The 18,709-nt window shown below is 39.3% G+C and overlaps 2 protein-coding genes and 1 pseudogene across 5 annotated transcripts; all 3 read right to left on the reverse strand.

Annotated features, from left to right (window-relative positions):
- Positions 1–5,985: 5,985 nt before the first annotated feature.
- On the reverse strand, positions 5,986–9,077 carry LOC121777926 (cysteine-rich receptor-like protein kinase 29). 4 transcript variants are annotated; one of them, XM_042175260.1, is made up of 8 exons: positions 8,220–9,077; positions 7,919–7,980; positions 7,708–7,829; positions 7,400–7,610; positions 7,082–7,319; positions 6,864–7,017; positions 6,551–6,782; positions 5,986–6,395 (listed from the first exon to the last, which is right to left on the reverse strand). In XM_042175260.1, the coding sequence occupies exons 2-8, from the start codon at positions 7,926–7,928 to the stop codon at positions 6,238–6,240; spliced, it is 1,125 nt and encodes a 374-aa protein (XP_042031194.1). In that variant the 5' UTR covers positions 7,929–7,980; positions 8,220–9,077; the 3' UTR covers positions 5,986–6,237. The 4 variants fall into 4 exon arrangements, with proteins under 4 accessions (XP_042031194.1, XP_042031192.1, XP_042031193.1 ...); XM_042175258.1 differs by having other exon boundaries at positions 7,919–8,053; XM_042175259.1 differs by having other exon boundaries at positions 7,919–8,088.
- A 4,028-nt stretch (positions 9,078–13,105) lies between these two features.
- On the reverse strand, positions 13,106–13,994 carry LOC121777896 (annotated as a pseudogene).
- Positions 13,995–15,013: 1,019 nt separating this feature from the next.
- LOC121777929 (cysteine-rich receptor-like protein kinase 15) lies at positions 15,014–17,936 on the reverse strand. Its single transcript, XM_042175263.1, has 5 exons — positions 17,558–17,936; positions 16,054–16,265; positions 15,716–15,942; positions 15,502–15,652; positions 15,014–15,420 (listed from the first exon to the last, which is right to left on the reverse strand). Exons 2-5 carry the CDS (start codon positions 16,093–16,095, stop codon positions 15,250–15,252), a joined length of 591 nt encoding a protein of 196 aa, XP_042031197.1. The 5' UTR covers positions 16,096–16,265; positions 17,558–17,936; the 3' UTR covers positions 15,014–15,249.
- Between the last annotated feature and the right edge of the window lie 773 nt (positions 17,937–18,709).

Here is an 18,709-nt window from a genome sequence, read left to right on the forward strand (position 1 = left end):
TTATATATTCGTGCTAAATTTTAACACTAAAAAAAATGAGACTAACGATTCATTTCATACCGTTACTTATTGGGTGTACTTGCAAATCGAATGATACTGGTCGATTTCATCCGATCGCTTGTAATTATTATTTAAAAATATCACCAGTTAGATAATAACATCAGGAACTCATGTTTCAATTTTTAGAACAAAAGTCAAAATATATGTTGTTACTCAAAATTACATATCAATTGTCAAGCCTCCATTTTTGTAAGAGTGGGTTTTATATATCTCTCCTCACATTTTTATAGTCAGCTTGAGGGTATGAAAAAAGCTTAAAATTGATAGGTTGATACAAATAGTCCGAAAAAAATGGAAGGATTAGTATCACAAAGTTGTAGCTCGAAATAAATGAAAGCCTGATTTGCATGATTCGAATTAGTCTGAGTCGATTGGGTTGGTCCAAAAAGTGAGTAGATTGATCAGATTAACAAATTAATTTAATAATAAAATATGTATGAAAATTTGAAAAAGTACTCCGTATTAATATGAGGTAATATATTGGTAGTTGTTTTGTAAATTTTAAATTAGAAATGATACTTATTTTTGAATTTAATATGAATTAGACGTTTTAATCTCGATAAAACTTGATGCTATAATTTTCAATATAAGTAAATAGTTACGGAAAAATAAATTTGCATCCAAATAAATTTAGTTTAGTTTTATAGTTTTGATGGTTGGGCGAATTTTTGATGGTGATAAATGCGGGTAAAAGAAAATATAGATCACGACACAAGGAATTACGTGGTTCGATTTACTGAGGTAAATCTACGTCCACGGGAAGAAAGGAGGGCAAGATTGTATTGCTTGATCTGGTTTACAGCTTACAAATACAGACTTGCTATATGATATTTGATGTCTCGAGAGCCTCCATGTCTATCTGATCTAAGTTCTATTTATACACTGAACTAAGATCGTGGCTTGCATCACCACTAACTAGGTCGTGGCTTACATCATCACTAATTAGGTCGTGGCTTACATCATCACTAATTAGGTCGTGGATGTCGTGGAGGTCATGAGATCCTGCATGGGTCCACTACCTCTTTGTTTGGTCCGCTATTCTGCATGAGATCCTGCATGAGTTGACACCACTAAATAGATCGTGTAGTGGAGGTCGTGGAGGTTCTGCATGAGTCCACTATCTCCCAGTTCGGTCGAATACTGAGACCGAACTGCTGAACTATTGCCGAGCAGCTTTTGCCGATCTGAGAGTAGAGCTTGATTGGTCGGCTTTTACCGAGCTGTAGGCTGGGGCCGAACTCTTTGGTAATGCCGAACTGATACTCTTCCTTGGGCCGTCACTGCTATTGGGCTTGTTTAGTACGTACCCCATCAAGTTTCATCCAAATAAATTTGCAAACCACTGAAATCTTAGTCAATAAAACCACATTACTAACATCTCACTCGATTTATCTAGAAATATAAAAAAGAAGTCGCAGTCAATTAATATTATTGTACTATAATCTAAAGTCGACGATCCAATTAGCCATTGCCATTAATGCTGTAATTACATTAGAAAGCCGCCACCTTTATAACGTGTATTAGTGCAATTGGTGCATAGGTTCCGATCCAAATGCCTCAGTATATATTTTTCTCGTTTTTATTTATATTGCGATAAACATAAGAGCATCCACAACGGTGGTGGCCCAACCCGCGTCCGTTCGCCCCGCTGGCACGGACGTGTCTCGCCGCTGCTCGATGCATCGAGCAGCGCCGTGCCAGCGAGCAGGACACGTGGCGCGCGGCGATTGGGCAACGACATAGCCGTTGCCTTTGAATTTTTTTTATTAAAAATCGGTTTTTAATTAAAAAAAACCAATTTAAAATGAAAAAAAAAATTCACTTCCCAAAAAAATTATATCCGTTTATTACCGTTTTTTACCACTTTTTAATTTTTTTATTTTTTCCCCCAAAATACACACTTTCATCTATAAATATCCCCACTTTCACACCCAAAAATTTGCATCAAACTACACAATTCTCATCTTCATTCTCCCATATCCATTCTCATCTTCATTCTCCAATATCCATTTTCATCTTCATTCTCTCATACCCTACAACATAACAATGTCTGGATCGTGCATCTCACTGCCCGCCCCTATACCGCCATCCATGGCCACTGGTTCCCACGAGGTCTTGAGGGCGAACCTAGATGTGCTGCCGTTTCTACTAGACCGCAACCGACCCGATCACTAAGGGTATATACTACAAGCTCATGTGTCGGATCCAGAATCAGCTGGGGTTGTCTGAGGATGCGGCGGGGGAGGGGGGGAGGGGCGGCAAGAGGCAACGGGGGAGGCGGTGGAGAAGAGGAGGAGGAATCCGATTCCGCCACCGAGTAGACGGTGGCAGTGTTTTTATTTGTATTTTTTAAAAATGTTCGTTGTATAATTTTCCCGGTTCCATAATACAACGAATATTTGGTCCCAATACTTTTTTTACATTTCAGTATTACCTCGGTTTCTAATTATGTACATTCCGATAATTTTAATTACAATTGATTTAAAATAAACGAAAAATGAAATAAAATGAAAAGTGGCTAAAAAAGTGACGGGGCAATTGGAAGTGTTCGGCTTATAGTTGCGGACACTTTTTTTTGTAGGTGCGGAAAAATAAACTGGGGCTGTGGACAAATAAATTGGAGGGGCTATTGGAAGTGTCCGGCTTATAGTGGATACCCTTACTCGTATATTGAATTTTAATTCAACATATACCTAATTCTCCGTTGCATTCAGTGTGTCGAAGACCTTATATTTTTCGTATCATTTATATGTGACGATAATATTATTTTCTAAGTCGGGACTAGCAATCCCAAGTCCCAACAGATGGCTGAGAGGGGAGTGTTATATTGCTAACTACAATTAAATAATAGCCCTTGGATATTCAAATCAAGGGCCTAGATCAGCAGCCCCGAAAATTCAATACGATCAACAAAAAACGTCAATAATGATATTAATGTCAATTTACAACAAATTAGCTGTAACTAACTTTTGAAAAATATCACATAACTTTAAAACGCATATAACTTTCTCGATTTAAAATATTTTTCCGCACAACATATATCAAATTTAAGATAATTTCATAAGGATTCTAACGAGATCTCACGTGCATATGTTCCGATGTCAAAATTTGAAAAAAAATTCAAAAATTTTCATTTTTTTCGTAGCAACAAATGTCACATAGTATATAAAATATGTCAATATAATACATGTAGAATGTCATTTTTAAAGCAATGTGTTGACATTCTCTAAGCATTGTGTTGATGTTTGCAAAACACTATATTGACATTTTCATCCAAAACTCTAATATGGTAGTTTTTTTATCTATTTCGATTTAATTAATAAAAACGAAAATGCATGTGGCATATTTTAGACCACTAGATTTCTAAAATTCTCTGGTCTTAAATTAGTTGTAGTTAGTAACTAGAGAGTGGGTTAGCAATTGATCACTCCCATGGCCGAGAGAGATTTAAATTCATCCATTTACAGTAATGTGCTTATTCTTCCATATATTTTATGTATCAATTTTCAGGATATTTTATAAAAATATTTTTAAAACAATTTCGTTCAATGTTTCTTTTTGTTAAATCACTCTGTATCTTCTCAATTGAGAAGTAAATTTTGAAACGGGTCCACGTATATTTAAATAAGACTATAATTATTGTTTGTAAATATGACTTTTCAAACAATAATTATCAAAAACTAAAAATTAAGTATGCATTTTCTTTTAAACCATAGATTCTACAGTGTATTTTTTATTTTCTACAAAAACTCATTTATTGATTCGAAAAATCTCTTAATATGGTCTAATTAACACGAATAATTATTACTTTAGAATTTGAATTTAAGTAATTAGACAATATTAAGTGTGAAACACGGCCTTGACTTGGGCGTGGACTGGATGAATGAGACTGGAGTTAATAAGGACAGAGAAGAGATATTGTGCAAATGTCATTACAAACTACAGTTTTGAATACTATTAAAATAGTCAAAATGAATGACACGATCAATAAAAAAGAAAAAGTCTTTTTTTTTCCGATTCGTTTTGGCCTCATCGAAAGATGCGTCATTTTGTATTGATGCAACCTACGAATGTGCTAAGAAATAAATTCAAAGTTTCCCTCAGCAGACGGGAATCCACAATGAAAAGGAAATTAAATATACACTATTTGTCTATTAGTAATAACGAGAAGAAATTTAAAGAAGATATTTTGAGCGTTAATGGTAATATTTAGGGTGGAGTATTATTTTCTCTCTTCATTTAATACACAAAACAATGAAGTGAAATACTAGAGGAATTGCGCCAAGAATTGCAGGAAGAATTACGACAAGAAATGAGTCAGGAACTCGATGCTGATCGTGAGCAAAGAACAAAGTTGGGAAATGATGATGCAATGATGCAAGAGATGATGAAGCAGTTCATGACGACGTTCCACCAGTAGTCCTGCAGCCATGCTCCTGACGGTTCTATGGGGATATGACCCATGTATCACAAACTTGATACGTTGTCTTTTCTTTTGAACATCATACATTTCATGCTTTTGTGGCTTGTTTTTGTTAGGATCGTCGACGGCAACATTAGTTTGATATTGTCCGCTTTGGGTCAAGCCCGCACGGATTTGTTTTTGGGTCACTCCCAAAAGGCTTCAAACTAATTGGGGTTGGACAGGAATTATATACACCTTCCAACTTCCCTCACTCATCCGATGTGGGATATGTTTGTAACCCAACAAACCTCCCCTCAAACCGAGACCACATCGGGAACGCAGTCGACACAAACATGGGTAGTTCCAACCCTGACCCCTGGGTCATCCTGGGCCAGACTCTAACCCGAGTCCTTCAGGGCCCGACCCTAACTGGGGCTCATCCAGGCACAACCCATAGCCACCTGGGCTCTGATACCACTTGTTAGGATCGTCGACTGCAACATTAGTTTGATATTGTCCGCTTTGGATCAAGCCCGCACGGATTTGTTTTTGAGTCACTCCCAAAAGGCCTCAAACTAATTGGGGTTGGACAGGAATTATATACACCTTTCAACTTCCCTCACTCATCCAATGTAGGATAGGTTTGTAACCCAACAGTTTTAACTACTAACATTTATAGTTATTCATCATAATTTTGAATTTAATGTTTATTTTGTATATTTAATTTTATTGGTTATTGGTTATTGATTTTAGGTTTTTTTAATATTCAGGTGAATATTAATTAAATAAAAATTCTGATCCAAATGCATTGATTTTAGGTTTCAGGTGAAATATTAAAATAAAAATTCAATCCAAATGCTAGATTAGTGACGGATTAGGCATTCACTAATGTATAAATATGCGACACAACATTAGTGATGGAGGTATGTCTGGTCTCTAATCAGTGACGAATTATTCGGTCACTACTATGAGACTAGGGAGCACAGTTGTAGTGACGGCCTAGTCCGTCACTAACTAGGACATCTAAAGGCAACACCCAATCGGTTTTGTGACAACATATTCCGTTGGTAGTGTTGTTGTTAAATTTAGTGGCGGACAAAATCAATCATTAAATTTTTTATTGACAAGCTTTTTAATTACGGCATCCTTTCGGCAGTAATCTGTCACTAACGTTGTTTAGTGTCGGAAATTTGTTGATTAGCGACAAATATTTCCGTCACTAAATGGTGAGTTTTTTGTAGTGAGAGAGAAATCTAAATTGAAAAGTGCATATTCTTGTGGGACGGATTAAAATGGAAAGAGTGCATATTCTTGTGGGACTTAAGGAGTACTGCTATATATTGGTGGAGAAAAGTCTTATAGCTCAAACAAGCCCCTAGATTGATTGGTTGTACTAAAAAAAATAATGGATACTTTATGCAATAAGGATGTCAAGAGAAAGAGTGAACCATTCTCTACACAAAATTTCAGCTTTTAATAAAGAATTTGGAGTTACCCAGAAAAAACATTAAAAAGGAGTATTGAAGATTAATAGGAGTATATTTCTTTGATTAGATATATGTATTTGTGTAGTTCATTCCCACACTAATATAAATAGAATGATGCTCACACTCTTTATTTACCCAAACATTCAATATTCAACAAGAATCCTCTATGCAAAGTATCGTCTCGTTGTTCACATTTCAAATATCTCAACATAAATTTCCAACAGAAATCATCGTAGAAGTAAATCGGTGATGGAAACATCATTGTTGGATGAATGATCCGACTGATCAGCTGCAGAAGCTCGGCACGCTCCCCTCGAACTGTAGTATGAATGTCGGGGAGTATAGCCCGCCCGAAGAATAAAATGCAGGATCAGAAGGCACAGCCAGACTTACGGATGCGCTGCTCAGCATGATCACAACCAACGCCATAGTCGGCCTCTCCCCTGCATTTTATAGGGGATTCAGCGCGGATGTAAGTCAGTAATGGAGGCATCATTTTTCGAGGAACGCATAGACTGCTGAGACAGCCGAGAAGAAGTCTTGTGGTGAGAATTTATGGAGTCGGAGTTGTGAATAAGTGACGCATCCGAACCATTACCAGTGTCGGCGTAAAATTCTGGCTCCGAAGGCAAGTTTAAGGTTATGGAGAAGCTGCTCAACATAAGCACCACTGAGGCCATGGTTGGTCGATCCGCCGCATCTTCCTGTACACACAGCAAACCAATATGGATGCATCTCAGCATCTCATTTGTCGAACCCGAACCCGAACCACTCCTCAAAAATGGGTCCACCAATTCTTCACCTCTTCCCTCTTGCCAACTTTTCCATGCCTGCAACATTCATCAATCTCCCATTTTCAGTCACTACCTATAATTAAGGGGTAAAAGAAAGGTTACATGATTAATACTTACGAAGCTTAGGAGGTCTCCTATGCTGTCACCCCCGCTTCGAAAACCATTATTTCTGCGGCCGCTGATGATTTCAAGGACTAATACTCCAAAGCTGTAGACGTCCGACTTGACTGAGAACTGGCCGTGTATTAGGTACTCCGGTGGCATATAACCGCTGCAGTTTACAGATTTTTAGCGTATTTGTAATTCAAAAAAAGTTTTCAAGTAGTGTAACTTACTATGTTCCCACAACTTGGCTTGTATTTCCTTGTGTTTCATCTTGTCCAAATAATCTTGCCATACCAAAGTCGGCAATCTTGGGACTCATCTCTTTGTCTAGAAGTATATTACTAGCCTTTAAATCACGGTGAATGATCCTGAGACGAGAATCTTCGTGCAAGTAGAGGATTCCCCTCGCAATACCTCCTATGATCTTGTAGCGTCTATCCCAATCCAATTCCGAATGCCTAACTGAGTCTACTTGTCCAATTGCAAATGAGTTAGACCATCCATGGTCACATATTATGTTGTGTAAGTAGATAAAGAATAAATGTTACCGAATATGAAGTTATCCAAGCTTGCGTTTTGAACAAATTCATATACTAACAGCTTCTCCATTCCTTCTAAGGAGAAACCTAATAGTCTAACCAAATTCCTGTGTTGAAGCTTAGCCAATAACAGAACCTCATTTTTGAATTCCATATCGCCTTGCCCAGAATCCATTGACAGTCTTTTTACTGCAATTTCTTGACCATTTGGAAGTTTCCCCTAATATTATCACACCACACAATATTTATCTTTAGATTTCGAATTTGTTACAAAATCACTGTCATTAAGATCTGTTGTATGTAGTGTATATATCTACCTTGTAAACACCCCCAAATCCACCTTGGCCCAACTTATTATGATCAGAGAAATTATTTGTTGCAGCTTTGATTGTGCTGAAAGCATACTGCAGAGACTCGACTGTGCTAATCTCGTCCACATCTTCAAGATATTATGAAGCAACATTTGAGTCCAATAGTTAAAACGAATGAATAAAGTCTATAGTGTGCAAGAAAGATGAGCAAACTTACTTTGAGCCATTTCCGTTGGATTCTGCTTCTTTTTCTTTCGTATCAAGATGGCAACCGACACACTAACAATCAAGAACACAACAATTGCAACCACAATGAGCACAATAGTTCGAGTCGTGGTGCCATTTTTCTTTCCTGCAAATTAACTAGCCCAATTTGACTTGGCTCGGCTTTTAAAAAATGTAATTGAAAGTGGGTAAAAGAAGTTAGCAAGAATACAAAACCTTAAGAAACAGAATTTATAACAGAGTCAAGCCTTAAGAAGCAGAGTTTATAACAGAGTTTATAAGCAGAGTCAAACCTGAAGGCGATGACGGTAAAAGAGGAGGAGGCGGAGGTGTTGGTTAATGAACATTAGAGTTCCAAGAATAGAACATTAATAATGTCTAGTTCCAATAGTAGTCTTGTTCCAAGGCACATTCATTGTTGTATCTCAAGAGTCCCCAACACCCCTATAAATACATGGGTGTTGGGTATCATATTCAATCAATCCAATACAACAATCTTCTCTACAATAATCTGTTTTAACATGGTATCACGAACGAGATTTCGATCCTAATTTTTTTTTGGAACTCAGAGCAGTTCTCATCATTGTTCCATACCCCTCTCAACTCCTTGACTAAACCAAGGCAAAAATCAGCCCCTACCACCACACATTCCCAAGCCTGAAAAAACAATCAAGATCAAGTGAGTAACAATCAAACCAAATACAAAATGTCCAAACGAGTTGAATTGGTATCAGCGGGATTTGGGAGCCGAACAGGCGGACCACCGCCACCGCGCCGGAGCCACACCAGACCGCCTCCGGCTCCGAGAGATCGAGGCCAGTCGCCCGATTCCTTCTCCAATCGACCTCGGGTGGACAAATCCAAGCTGTTTTGCAGTCACTGCGGAAAGACGAAACATACGAAGGAGACGTGTTTCGAGGTGGTCGGCTATCCGGAGTGGTGGGAGGACGGCCACAAAACCAACCGGAACCAGGTCGCAAAAGGAAGGTCGGCCATTGGGAGAGACGAAAGGGAAGAACGATTTGCCGCCCCGATGGGCAGCCAAGCGGCCACCAGCACCGAGGGCGATGGCGGCATACCGGCGCGAACTCCCTCCAGCAGCGGCGTACCGGCGACGGCTGGCGGCGGGTGGTCGGCGACAGGTCTGGAAGTCGACGGGCATAGAGCAGCAAAGGCACAATTCGCCCACTCCATTGAAATCGACGGGCATGAAGGTAAAGGGTTTGGGGATTTATCTCCAAACCCTTCCAATTTTGCTAAATACCACATTATACCCCATCATGTTGCAACTACACCCCCGAGAACCCCTAAATTGCAAATAGACCCTCAGACTCATTTTTTTACACGAAATTGCCTAGTATCTCCAGAAAAATATCATAATGCCCCCGAAATTTTGTGTAAAAATCGTTTTTCGGCCTTAGACGATGTGTCTGAAATTTCTACTGCATGCAATGTCAAAAAAAGAAGTGTAGATAATGATAGGGGTTGGATATTCGACCGTGGGGAAACCGACACTATGACCTATGACAGGTCGGACTTTGGTGAATTATTTAGGGCAAAACGAACATATGTTGAAACTGCGGGTGGTGATTTTTCCCCGGTCGAGGGGGCTGGCACTGTTCAAATATCCCCTACACTGAAAATATCAAATTGTCTTTACGTGCCGTCACTTTCCCAAAAACTAATGTCTATTAGTCATGTAACACGGGAACTCAATTGCACTCTTCTGATGCATCCTAAATTTTGTTTTCTTCAGGATATCCGGACGGGGACGATTATTGGGCGTGGCACTGAACGCCGCGGGTTATACTATGTGGACGAGATAGCTCAAACTGGCAGAGCAATGTTGGCTCATGGATCTTCAGAACGGGAAATATGGTTATGGCATAGGCGGTTAGGGCATCCTTCCTCTAGTTATTTAAAACTTCTATTTCCGCATCTCGTGAAAAATTCTATTTTTGAGTGTGAAACCTGTGTTTTGGCTAAGAGCCACAAACAATCTTTTAAATTCAGCAACACTAGAGTTGACTCAGTTTTTTCTTTGATACATTCGGATGTGTGGGGTCCTTGTCCAATTTCGGGGGGGATGGTTTGAAATACTTTGTCTCATTCATTGATGATTGCACTCGCATGACATGGGTGTATTTTTTAAAAAACAAATCTGATGTCTTTTCTAGATTTTCTGAATTTTATGCCATGATCCTCACTCAGTTTCAAACAAAAATCAAAATCATTCGATCAGATAATGGGGGGGAGTTTGTCAACACAAAAATGAAAAATTTTTGCATTGAGAAAGGTCTGATTCACCAAACTTCTTGTGCCTACACGCCTGAACAGAATGGGGTAGCTGAACGCAAAAACCGAATTATTCTAGAAATGACTAGGGCACTTCTTTTTGATTCAAAGGTCCCAAAATATTTTTGGCCCGAAGCAATTGCTACGTCAGTATACCTCATAAATCGTCTCCCTACTAGAATCCTTAATCTCAAAACCCCACTTCAAGTTTTATCTACCTTAACCAGTATCCCTCCAGCCTTATCTCTTGAACCTCGAATTTTTGGATGCTCCGTGTTTGTTCATGTCCCAAAACATGAGCGAACGAAATTAGCCCCTTGTGCGATTAAATGTGTTTTCATTGGGTATGGGTTAAATCAAAAGGGATATAGATGCTACGATCCACAAAACCGACAGGTTATCACCACGATGAACTGTAATTTCCTAGAAACAGAATTCTTTTACAACACCCAACTTACCAGTCAGGGGGAGAGGAAAATAAACGAGGTATCGAATGTTGACATGCTAAGCTGGATACCTATGTCCCATGATCATAACCCCAATGAAGGTCAACCCGAGCCAACTACTTCTGTCGCCGAGCAGGTCTTAAACACAAATCAACCCGCGGAACAAATTGTTGCCCCAAAATCTCCCCATCCGATATCCGAGGTAAATAATTCTATTGAGAACTCTGTTACTGTTACTACTGACAATATAGTTACAGAAAATGAAGAGAGAGAGATCATTGATGAGGATACTGGACAGTATATTTTGCCACCTCGGAGTACTCGGGGAATTCCACCCAAAAGATATTCTCCGGAAAAGACAGGCGGAAGACATTCAAGATATCCGGTGGGTAGTGTGGCAAAAGCAAACTTGACAAAACTGGCCAGAGCATTTGAGGCAGCTCTATATGGAGAAGAAGAAATCCCACAGACAGTAAGAGAAGCCCTGAAAATCAAACACTGGAGAGAAGCGATGATGGTCGAATTAAAAGCCTTGGAGAGAAACAAGACTTGGAAGAAATGTCAACTGCCAAAAGGAAAACGTACTGTTGGCTGCAGATGGGTCTTTACGATCAAACGAAGGTCAGACGGAACTATCGAGAGATACGAGGCCCGTCTTGTAGCTAAAGGATATACTCAAACCTATGGGGTGGACTACTCTGAAACATTCTCACCAGTGGCAAAGATGAATACGGTTCGAGTGCTGCTCTCCATTGCAGCAAACAAAGACTGGCCCCTACACCAGTTAGATGTGACTAATGCATTCCTGCATGGTGAGCTAAGAAAGGAAGTTTACATAAAAGCTCCTCCAGGATTTGAGAATGACTTTGAAGACGGAGAAGTCTGTCAGCTGAAGAAAACCCTATACTACTAGAAAAATTGCTTCTCACTACACTTTTTTTATCACACTTTATAAAAAGTGCCAGCATAGATGTACTATCTACACACTAGCTTTTCACTGCACTTTATAATATATTGTTACTGCACTTCAACATAAAAAGTGCCATCATAGATGTACTATCTACACACTACCTCTTACTACAGGTACCCGGTGCTGCACTTGCATAAGTGCCATTATAGATGAAGTGTCAGCACAGTAATTTTCTAGTGACAATTTTAAGTGTCATTACAAGCCAATTTTCTAGTAGTGATATGGGTTAAAACAATCTCCGAGAGCATGGTTCGGGAGTTTCACAGAGGCAATGAAGAAATACGACTATCAGCAGAGTAATGCAGATCACACTCTATTTCTGAAAAGGCGAGGGGATAAAATCACAAGCCTAATAATCTACGTCGATGATATGATCATCACAGGAGATGATTCTGAAGAGATAGAACAGCTCAAAAAGAATCTAGCGACAGAGTTCGAAATGAAGGATTTGGGAACACTCAAATATTTTCTGGGAATTGAAGTTCTGAGATCGAGAGAAGGGATCTTCATCAATCAGAAAAAATACACTTTGGATCTTCTAGCAGAGTCTGGCATGATGGAATGCAAGCCAGCAGACACGCCAATTGTCGTTAACCATGGTCTCCAAATTACAGAAGGAGCCCAACTTGCAGACCGAGGGAGGTATCAAAGGTTAGTAGGGAAATTAATCTACTTGTCACACACTAGACCAGATATCGCATATGCAGTGAGTGTGATAAGTCAGTTTATGCACCGACCCCAAAACGACCACCTTGAAGCAGCATTAAAAGTTATCCGTTACCTCAAAGGAACCTTTGACCATGGAATTATGTTATAGTAGAATGGACATTTGGAGATTCATGGTTATACGGATGCCGACTGGGCTGGAAACCCAGTGGATAGAAAATCCACTTCTGGGTACTTTACATTTGTTGGGGGAAACCTAGTCACTTGGAAGAGCAAGAAACAAAAGGTCGTAGCATTATCAAGTGCAGAGGCAGAATTCAGAGGGATCAGAAATGGTTTGACAGAAATACTGTGGCTTAGAAGATTAATGGAGGAATTGAGTCTTTTATCACAAAAACATGTCGACTGTTCTGTGATAACAAAGCCGCAATCAGCATTGCAGAAAATCCAGTCCAACATGATCGAACAAAACACGTTGAAGTAGACAGACACTTCATCAAAGAGAAAATCGAGGCAGGAATTGTTGAGTTCCCATTTGTTCGATCTAAAGATCAACTTGCAGATATTCTAACAAAGGCAATTGGAGCAAAAGATTTCTCAGAGGCTCTTAGCAAGCTAAGTATCGGAAATCCCGTTACTTAACTTGAGGGGGAGTGTTGGTTAATGAACATTAGAGTTCCAAGAATAGAACATTAATAATGTCTAGTTCCAATAGTAGTCTTGTTCCAAGGCACATTCATTGTTGTATCTCAAGAGTCCCCAACACCCCTATAAATACATGGGTGTTGGGTATCATATTCAATCAATCCAATACAACAATCTTCTCTACAATAATTTGTTTTAACAGGAGGACAAACTCTAGTTCCTTCGGCCTAGTTTCATTGAAAAACGGAGTGATCTCAAATCGAAGATTACAACTAGGCATGAGGACTCTCCCCCTCTATTTCCAGCACAACATTGCTGCACATTCGAAATGGCACTAACCAAACAACTAGTACAATCCTCCGATGTCAAATCGGGGGTGCACTGACTGAACCAACCCGAAAATCGTTTGAAAATCGGGTCCAGTCGCATTCCCAGCCGCCACCTTCCTCGTAGACCAGCCTGCAGCAGCTCGTCTCCTCATATCATCAAGCAGCGCCCTCAGATCAGCCTTAAACTGCTCCGGACTCGTCACATTCAGTCGATTCCGCAAGTAGACCGTGGGGCCAGTGGCCGGAGTCCCGTAGATGGTAGCGTTCGAGTATCGCAACGTGCAGAATTCATCCCACCGGATTCCCTCCTTCTGAACCGGGCACGATTCCACGAGATCGGAGCCGGCTTTTCGCACGCATTCGCGGCACGCGTTGAGCTGGACGTCGCCTCTGCACAGCGCGAGGGCGTTGACTCTGTCGGGTCCCTGCCCGGCCGAGGCGTTGTAGAAGCCATCGTTGTCGATGTCAGGAGAGAGAGAAGAGAGAGTGGCGTTGAGGTTAGCTGTTGCTGCTGTAATTGCCATTTCTGCCGCAAAACGTTTGGCCAAAGGCGAAGTGATCTCTCTGGATCAGCAAAACGATCAAGCCCGCCAACAATCTTTGATAGGTCGTCATACTTTGAATTCTGCAATTTTTAGAACAAGGTTTGGCGTTTATACATCCTTATTAGTTATTCCATTAGTAAATCATTACTATTAAAATGTTACTATTGATGAAATGCAGTTCTTTAATAATTTAATATTGTGGTATATAAATGTCGTAGAGATAAGATCGTGGATATGAAAAGTATTGTTGGTGTTTTAACAATACTAATTGATCATTACAAAATTTGTAGTACATTGCATACATACTTGTATGGGACAGTTTTATTAATTTATACAAGCGTCATTACTCCGAGGTTGAAATTTCCGATATGTATTAATCTTTTCGGCCTAATTTTCTACGATTCTGATATAAATAGCATTATCGTTGACTTTTAACAATGTGCATGGTTCATTTAGGAATTTCAATTATTTCTATTTTTTTGGTGTGAATTCAGTTTTCAAGGGTAGAGGTGAGAAAAACAACAGAAAACTAAATATTCAATTCGAACCATATTGGAACTTAAAATTTAGTTTGGTTATTTTTAGTTTTTGTTTCAGCTCAGGTTTTTTTTTGTTCTAGTTCAGTTTATAGCTTTGGAAAATTTTCATTTTTCGATTTGGTTTGGAGGTATAAACCGAAATTTTGGTTTTTTGATTCGGTTTGATTTCCATTTTCACAAAACTTTTGTTTTGGGGTTCGATTCAGTTTGTCCGAAAACTTAACACTCACCATATTGAAGAAGACCTCACTCCAAGAGTTGCACCATGGATTTCACCTGTTCATTGACCAACTCAACTAGACTTTGGTGGTGTTCGATTGCCAAACAAGATATAATTTACGATTGAGTTATGAGATTATTTTAGTCATGGGAGGTTAGCTATGACTAATTATCACAAGCTCCCTATGAATATCATGAAATATAGCAGCCCGAAGAATAAAAGGCAGGCTGGGAAGGCACAACAAGGCTTATGGATGCGCTGCTCAGCATGATCACAACCGACGTCATGGTCGGCCGCTCCCTGCATTTTCTTGAACAAACAGCAATCCAATATACATGCACCTCAGCATCTCACTCACTGAACGCTAGCCAGTGCTCAAATAGTCCAAAAAGTGCACACCCCGAGGACCAATTTTAATATTTAACTCAAATATTAATCTAAGCAAACAAAAAGAATTTAATAGACAAGAATATTGTACAAAATATGTGAATAATAAACTAACATTACAACTAATAAAAACAAACTTTTTGGAGGGTGTGGGGAATCAGCGTGGATGCAAGTCTGTAATGGAGGCTTGATTTGACGAGGAACGACAAGACTGATCCGACTTACAGCCACCGGTAGAATAAAATGCAGGCGCCGAAGGTATATTCAGGGTCATGGAGAAGCTACTCAGCATAAGCACCACAGAAGCCATGGTTGGTCAATCCGCTGCATTTTCCTGAACACACAGCAAACCAATATGGATGCATCTCATTTGTCGAACCTGAACCCGAACCACTCCTCAAAAATGGATCCACCACTTCTCCACCTCTTCCTTCTTGCCAACTTCTCCATGCCTGCAAAATTAATTAATCTCACTTTTCAATCATTAACAATATATAAAAGGGTTTCAAAAAGGTTACATGCTTAATACTTACGAAGCTGAGGTCTCCTACGCTGCCATCCCCGCTTCGAAAACCATTATTTCTTCGGCCGCTGATAATTTCAAGGACTAATACTCCAAAGCTGTAGACGTCCGACTTGATTGAGAACTGGCCGTGTATAAGGTACTCTGGTGGCATATATCCGCTGAAGTTTACAATATTTAGTACTCTTGTAACACAATAAAACTGTTTAAGTTGTGTAACTTACTATGTTCCCACAACTCTACTTGTATTTCCCAACGTTTCATCTTGTCCGAACAATCTTGCCATACCAAAGTCGGCAATCTTAGGTCTCATCTCACTGTCTAGAAGTATATTACTGGCTTTTAAATCACGATGAATGATCTTGTGACGAGAATCTTCATGCAAGTAGAGAATTCCCCTTGCAATACCTCCTATGATCTTGTAGCGTCTATCCCAATCCAAATCCGAATGCTAGATGGAGTGTACATGTCCAATTGCAAACAAGTTAGCATATAGTATGTAATATGGTCACATATCATAAAGTTATATGTTGTGTGTGAATTAATTAAGGATGAATGTTACCGAATATGAAGTTATCCAAGCTTGCGTTTTGAACATATTCATATACTAGCAACTTCTCCATTCCTTCTAAGGCGAAACCCAATAGTCGAACTAAATTCTTGTGTTGAAGTTTAGCCAATAAGAGTACTTCCATTCTTGAATTCCATATTGCCTTGCCCAGAATCCCTCGACAATCTTTTCACTGCAATTTCTTGACCATTTGGAAATTTCCCCTGAAATTATAATACAACAAATTATGCTTTAGATTTTGAATTTGTTACATGCACACTCTTATTCTAATCAGTAGTATATCAACCTTGTAAACTATCCCAAATCCACCTTGACCCAACTTATTTTCATCAGAAAAATCATTGTTTGCAGCTTTGATTGTGCTGAAAGCATGCTGCAGAGATTCGGCTGAGCTAATACTGTAACGCCCCACTTTTTAAACCCTAATTTTCGAACCCTAAAGTAATTGCATTTAATGCTTTTAATGTTGCGAAGTCCGTGGATTAATGATCGAGTGGAATTGTTGTTGGATACTTAACGTGACCTAATTTTGAATTGGAATTTTGACTTGGTCAACTTTGTGGAATACGTGACGTGGCTGCTTTGAATAATTGACGTGAGGTGAAATTAAATGTTTGTGAATAATTGATAATTTATTATTAGAGCTAGAAATTGTGAAGTAAATCACAATGCGGATTTTAAATAATTCCTGTCCGTGAGGAATATTTATTGGACTCGATTCCGTGTTGGATCCGATAAATTAAATAAATAGTATAAAAATTTAGTCCGTGATAAAAAAATTGTGGACTGCATAATTTAATTAACATACAAGGACCGTGAATTAGACAAATCAAAATAATATCCTCTTCCTGTTGACTTGGTCAATAAGTCGATAATTCAATTTAATTAAAGATTCTCAAATATTTTCCTCCTCGGTGATCTGAAAATAAATACCAAATAAATTCAAATTAAGCCAAAAAAAGAGGAAGGAATTTGAATCCCACTCCTATTTTTTTCCCACGATTAAAAACCACCCCCATGAATCTCTCCCTAAAATAAGCTACCCATCAGCCACCTTCCCCTAATATATACTTTTCCTAAATCAGATTTCCCTATTCTCACACCTCTGCAACCGAGCCGCATCTCTGCAACAAGAGTTCAAGGAAATTTCTCCTTTTCAAATCCACGGCAGAATTCGAATAGTGCCGAATTCTCAATTCAGTCCTAACTGTGGTAAACAATTCCTCTATCGACTTATACCTAAATTGCTTTGGTTTCAAAATCTAACATCAGCGATTTCTAATAATAGAAATCGAAATTCTCAGCTTCAAAGAGCCTCCCATTTCAGCTTTGTGAACTCCACAACCAGGTCCTACTCACGGAGGTATAATTTCTACCCAATACCAAAGTATGAATTTTTAGCTTTTTGTTCATAACATATCATCATACTCCACTCCCCACATAATCCAATCAATAATCAAACATAACTCGAACAATGACTAAATCAAGAATGAACCTTTAACTGGAAAACGGGGCTGTTTCGGGATGGAATCGGGGCTGCCGGAGCAGGCGCGGTCTTGGCAGACAACAGCGCGGTGGCAACAGCGGTACGAACCGCAACGACGGCAGGGGCTCTCCACCCTGTTGACTGACGGTGGGCGATCTCGAAGCAACGACGTAATTCGTGTATGCTTGGGTTAAAATTGGGGGAGAAATGAAACAGAGAGAAAGAAGGCAGTAGGCGTAAATTTCTGGGAATTAGAGTTTTGTCATCCCTTTATTTTATAATTTTTGAAATGGCATGTGAGAGCATCCGCAGCGGTGGCGAAAGACGCCACCGCCGTCCGCGCCGTTGGCAAGGCGCAGGACCGCCGCCGCTGCAGCCGCGCCGCTGGCACGGCGCTGCTCGATGTATCGAGCACGTCCGTGCCAGCGGACGCACACGTGGCGCGCTCCCATTCGTCAACGGCATAGCCGTTGTGTTTAAACTTTTTTTTATTTTTTTTTTTAAAAATCGGTATTTAATTATAAATAATGCTAAAAAATAAAAAAAAAATATTTTCCAAATCCCAAAAATATGGCCGTTTTTTTCCCGTTTTTTCTGAATTTTTTTGATTTTTTTTTATTTTTTTTCCCCAAAATCATCTATAAATATACACATTCATCATCCATTTATCACATCAAATCATCTCTCATTCATCTCTCATTCATAATTCTCATACAAACTATCAACACATTCATCACCCACTCAAAATCTCAAATGGATTTCACCCATATTATGGCGGAAGCGGAACGCGAAGAACAAGAATACTACGAACAACATCGTGCCGCTTACGAAGCATATGTAATTTTTAATTTTTAGGATTTTAATTATGCAATGTTTAATTTTATTTGTCATTTGTAATATTTATTGTGGGTTTTAAATGAATTTTAATATTATGGAAATGTTTTTGTGTAATTGAATTTTATATTAATTGTGCTCGTCCTTGCGGAAGAGCACAGTTGTGGGTGTTGTGCTCTTGCCAGAGAGCAGGCATGAATAGTACCGCCCGGGCCCACAACCGTGCCGCTGGCAAGAGCACGGTTGTGGATGCTCTGAAGGGAGTATACGTGTGTTTTGGAGTGTGAGCATACAATTCCTTTTCTTCCTTTTTGGGTCAACATTTTA

The sequence above is a fragment of the Salvia splendens genome, chromosome 18, assembly GCF_004379255.2.
Source record: "Salvia splendens isolate huo1 chromosome 18, SspV2, whole genome shotgun sequence".
Taxonomy (NCBI): Eukaryota; Viridiplantae; Streptophyta; class Magnoliopsida; order Lamiales; family Lamiaceae; genus Salvia; species Salvia splendens.

Bases quoted from the DNA above. Each gene is read 5' to 3' on its own strand.
- LOC121777926 (XM_042175260.1), bottom strand. The intron at 7,611-7,707 runs GTAGATATATAC...TGATAATATTAG, and splicing joins GATTTGGGGGTGTTTACAAG to GGGAAACTTCCAAATGGTCA. The intron at 6,396-6,550 runs GTAATGGTTCGG...TATAAAATGCAG, and splicing joins AGAATTTTACGCCGACACTG to GGGAGAGGCCGACTATGGCG.
- LOC121777929 (XM_042175263.1), bottom strand. From the start codon at position 16,095: ATGAATATGTTCAAAACGCAAGCTTGGATAACTTCATATTCG. The intron at 15,943-16,053 runs GTAACATTCATC...CACTCCATCTAG, and splicing joins CTTGGATAACTTCATATTCG to CATTCGGATTTGGATTGGGA. The intron at 15,421-15,501 runs GTAAGTATTAAG...TTAATTTTGCAG, and splicing joins GCGTAGGAGACCTCAGCTTC to GCATGGAGAAGTTGGCAAGA.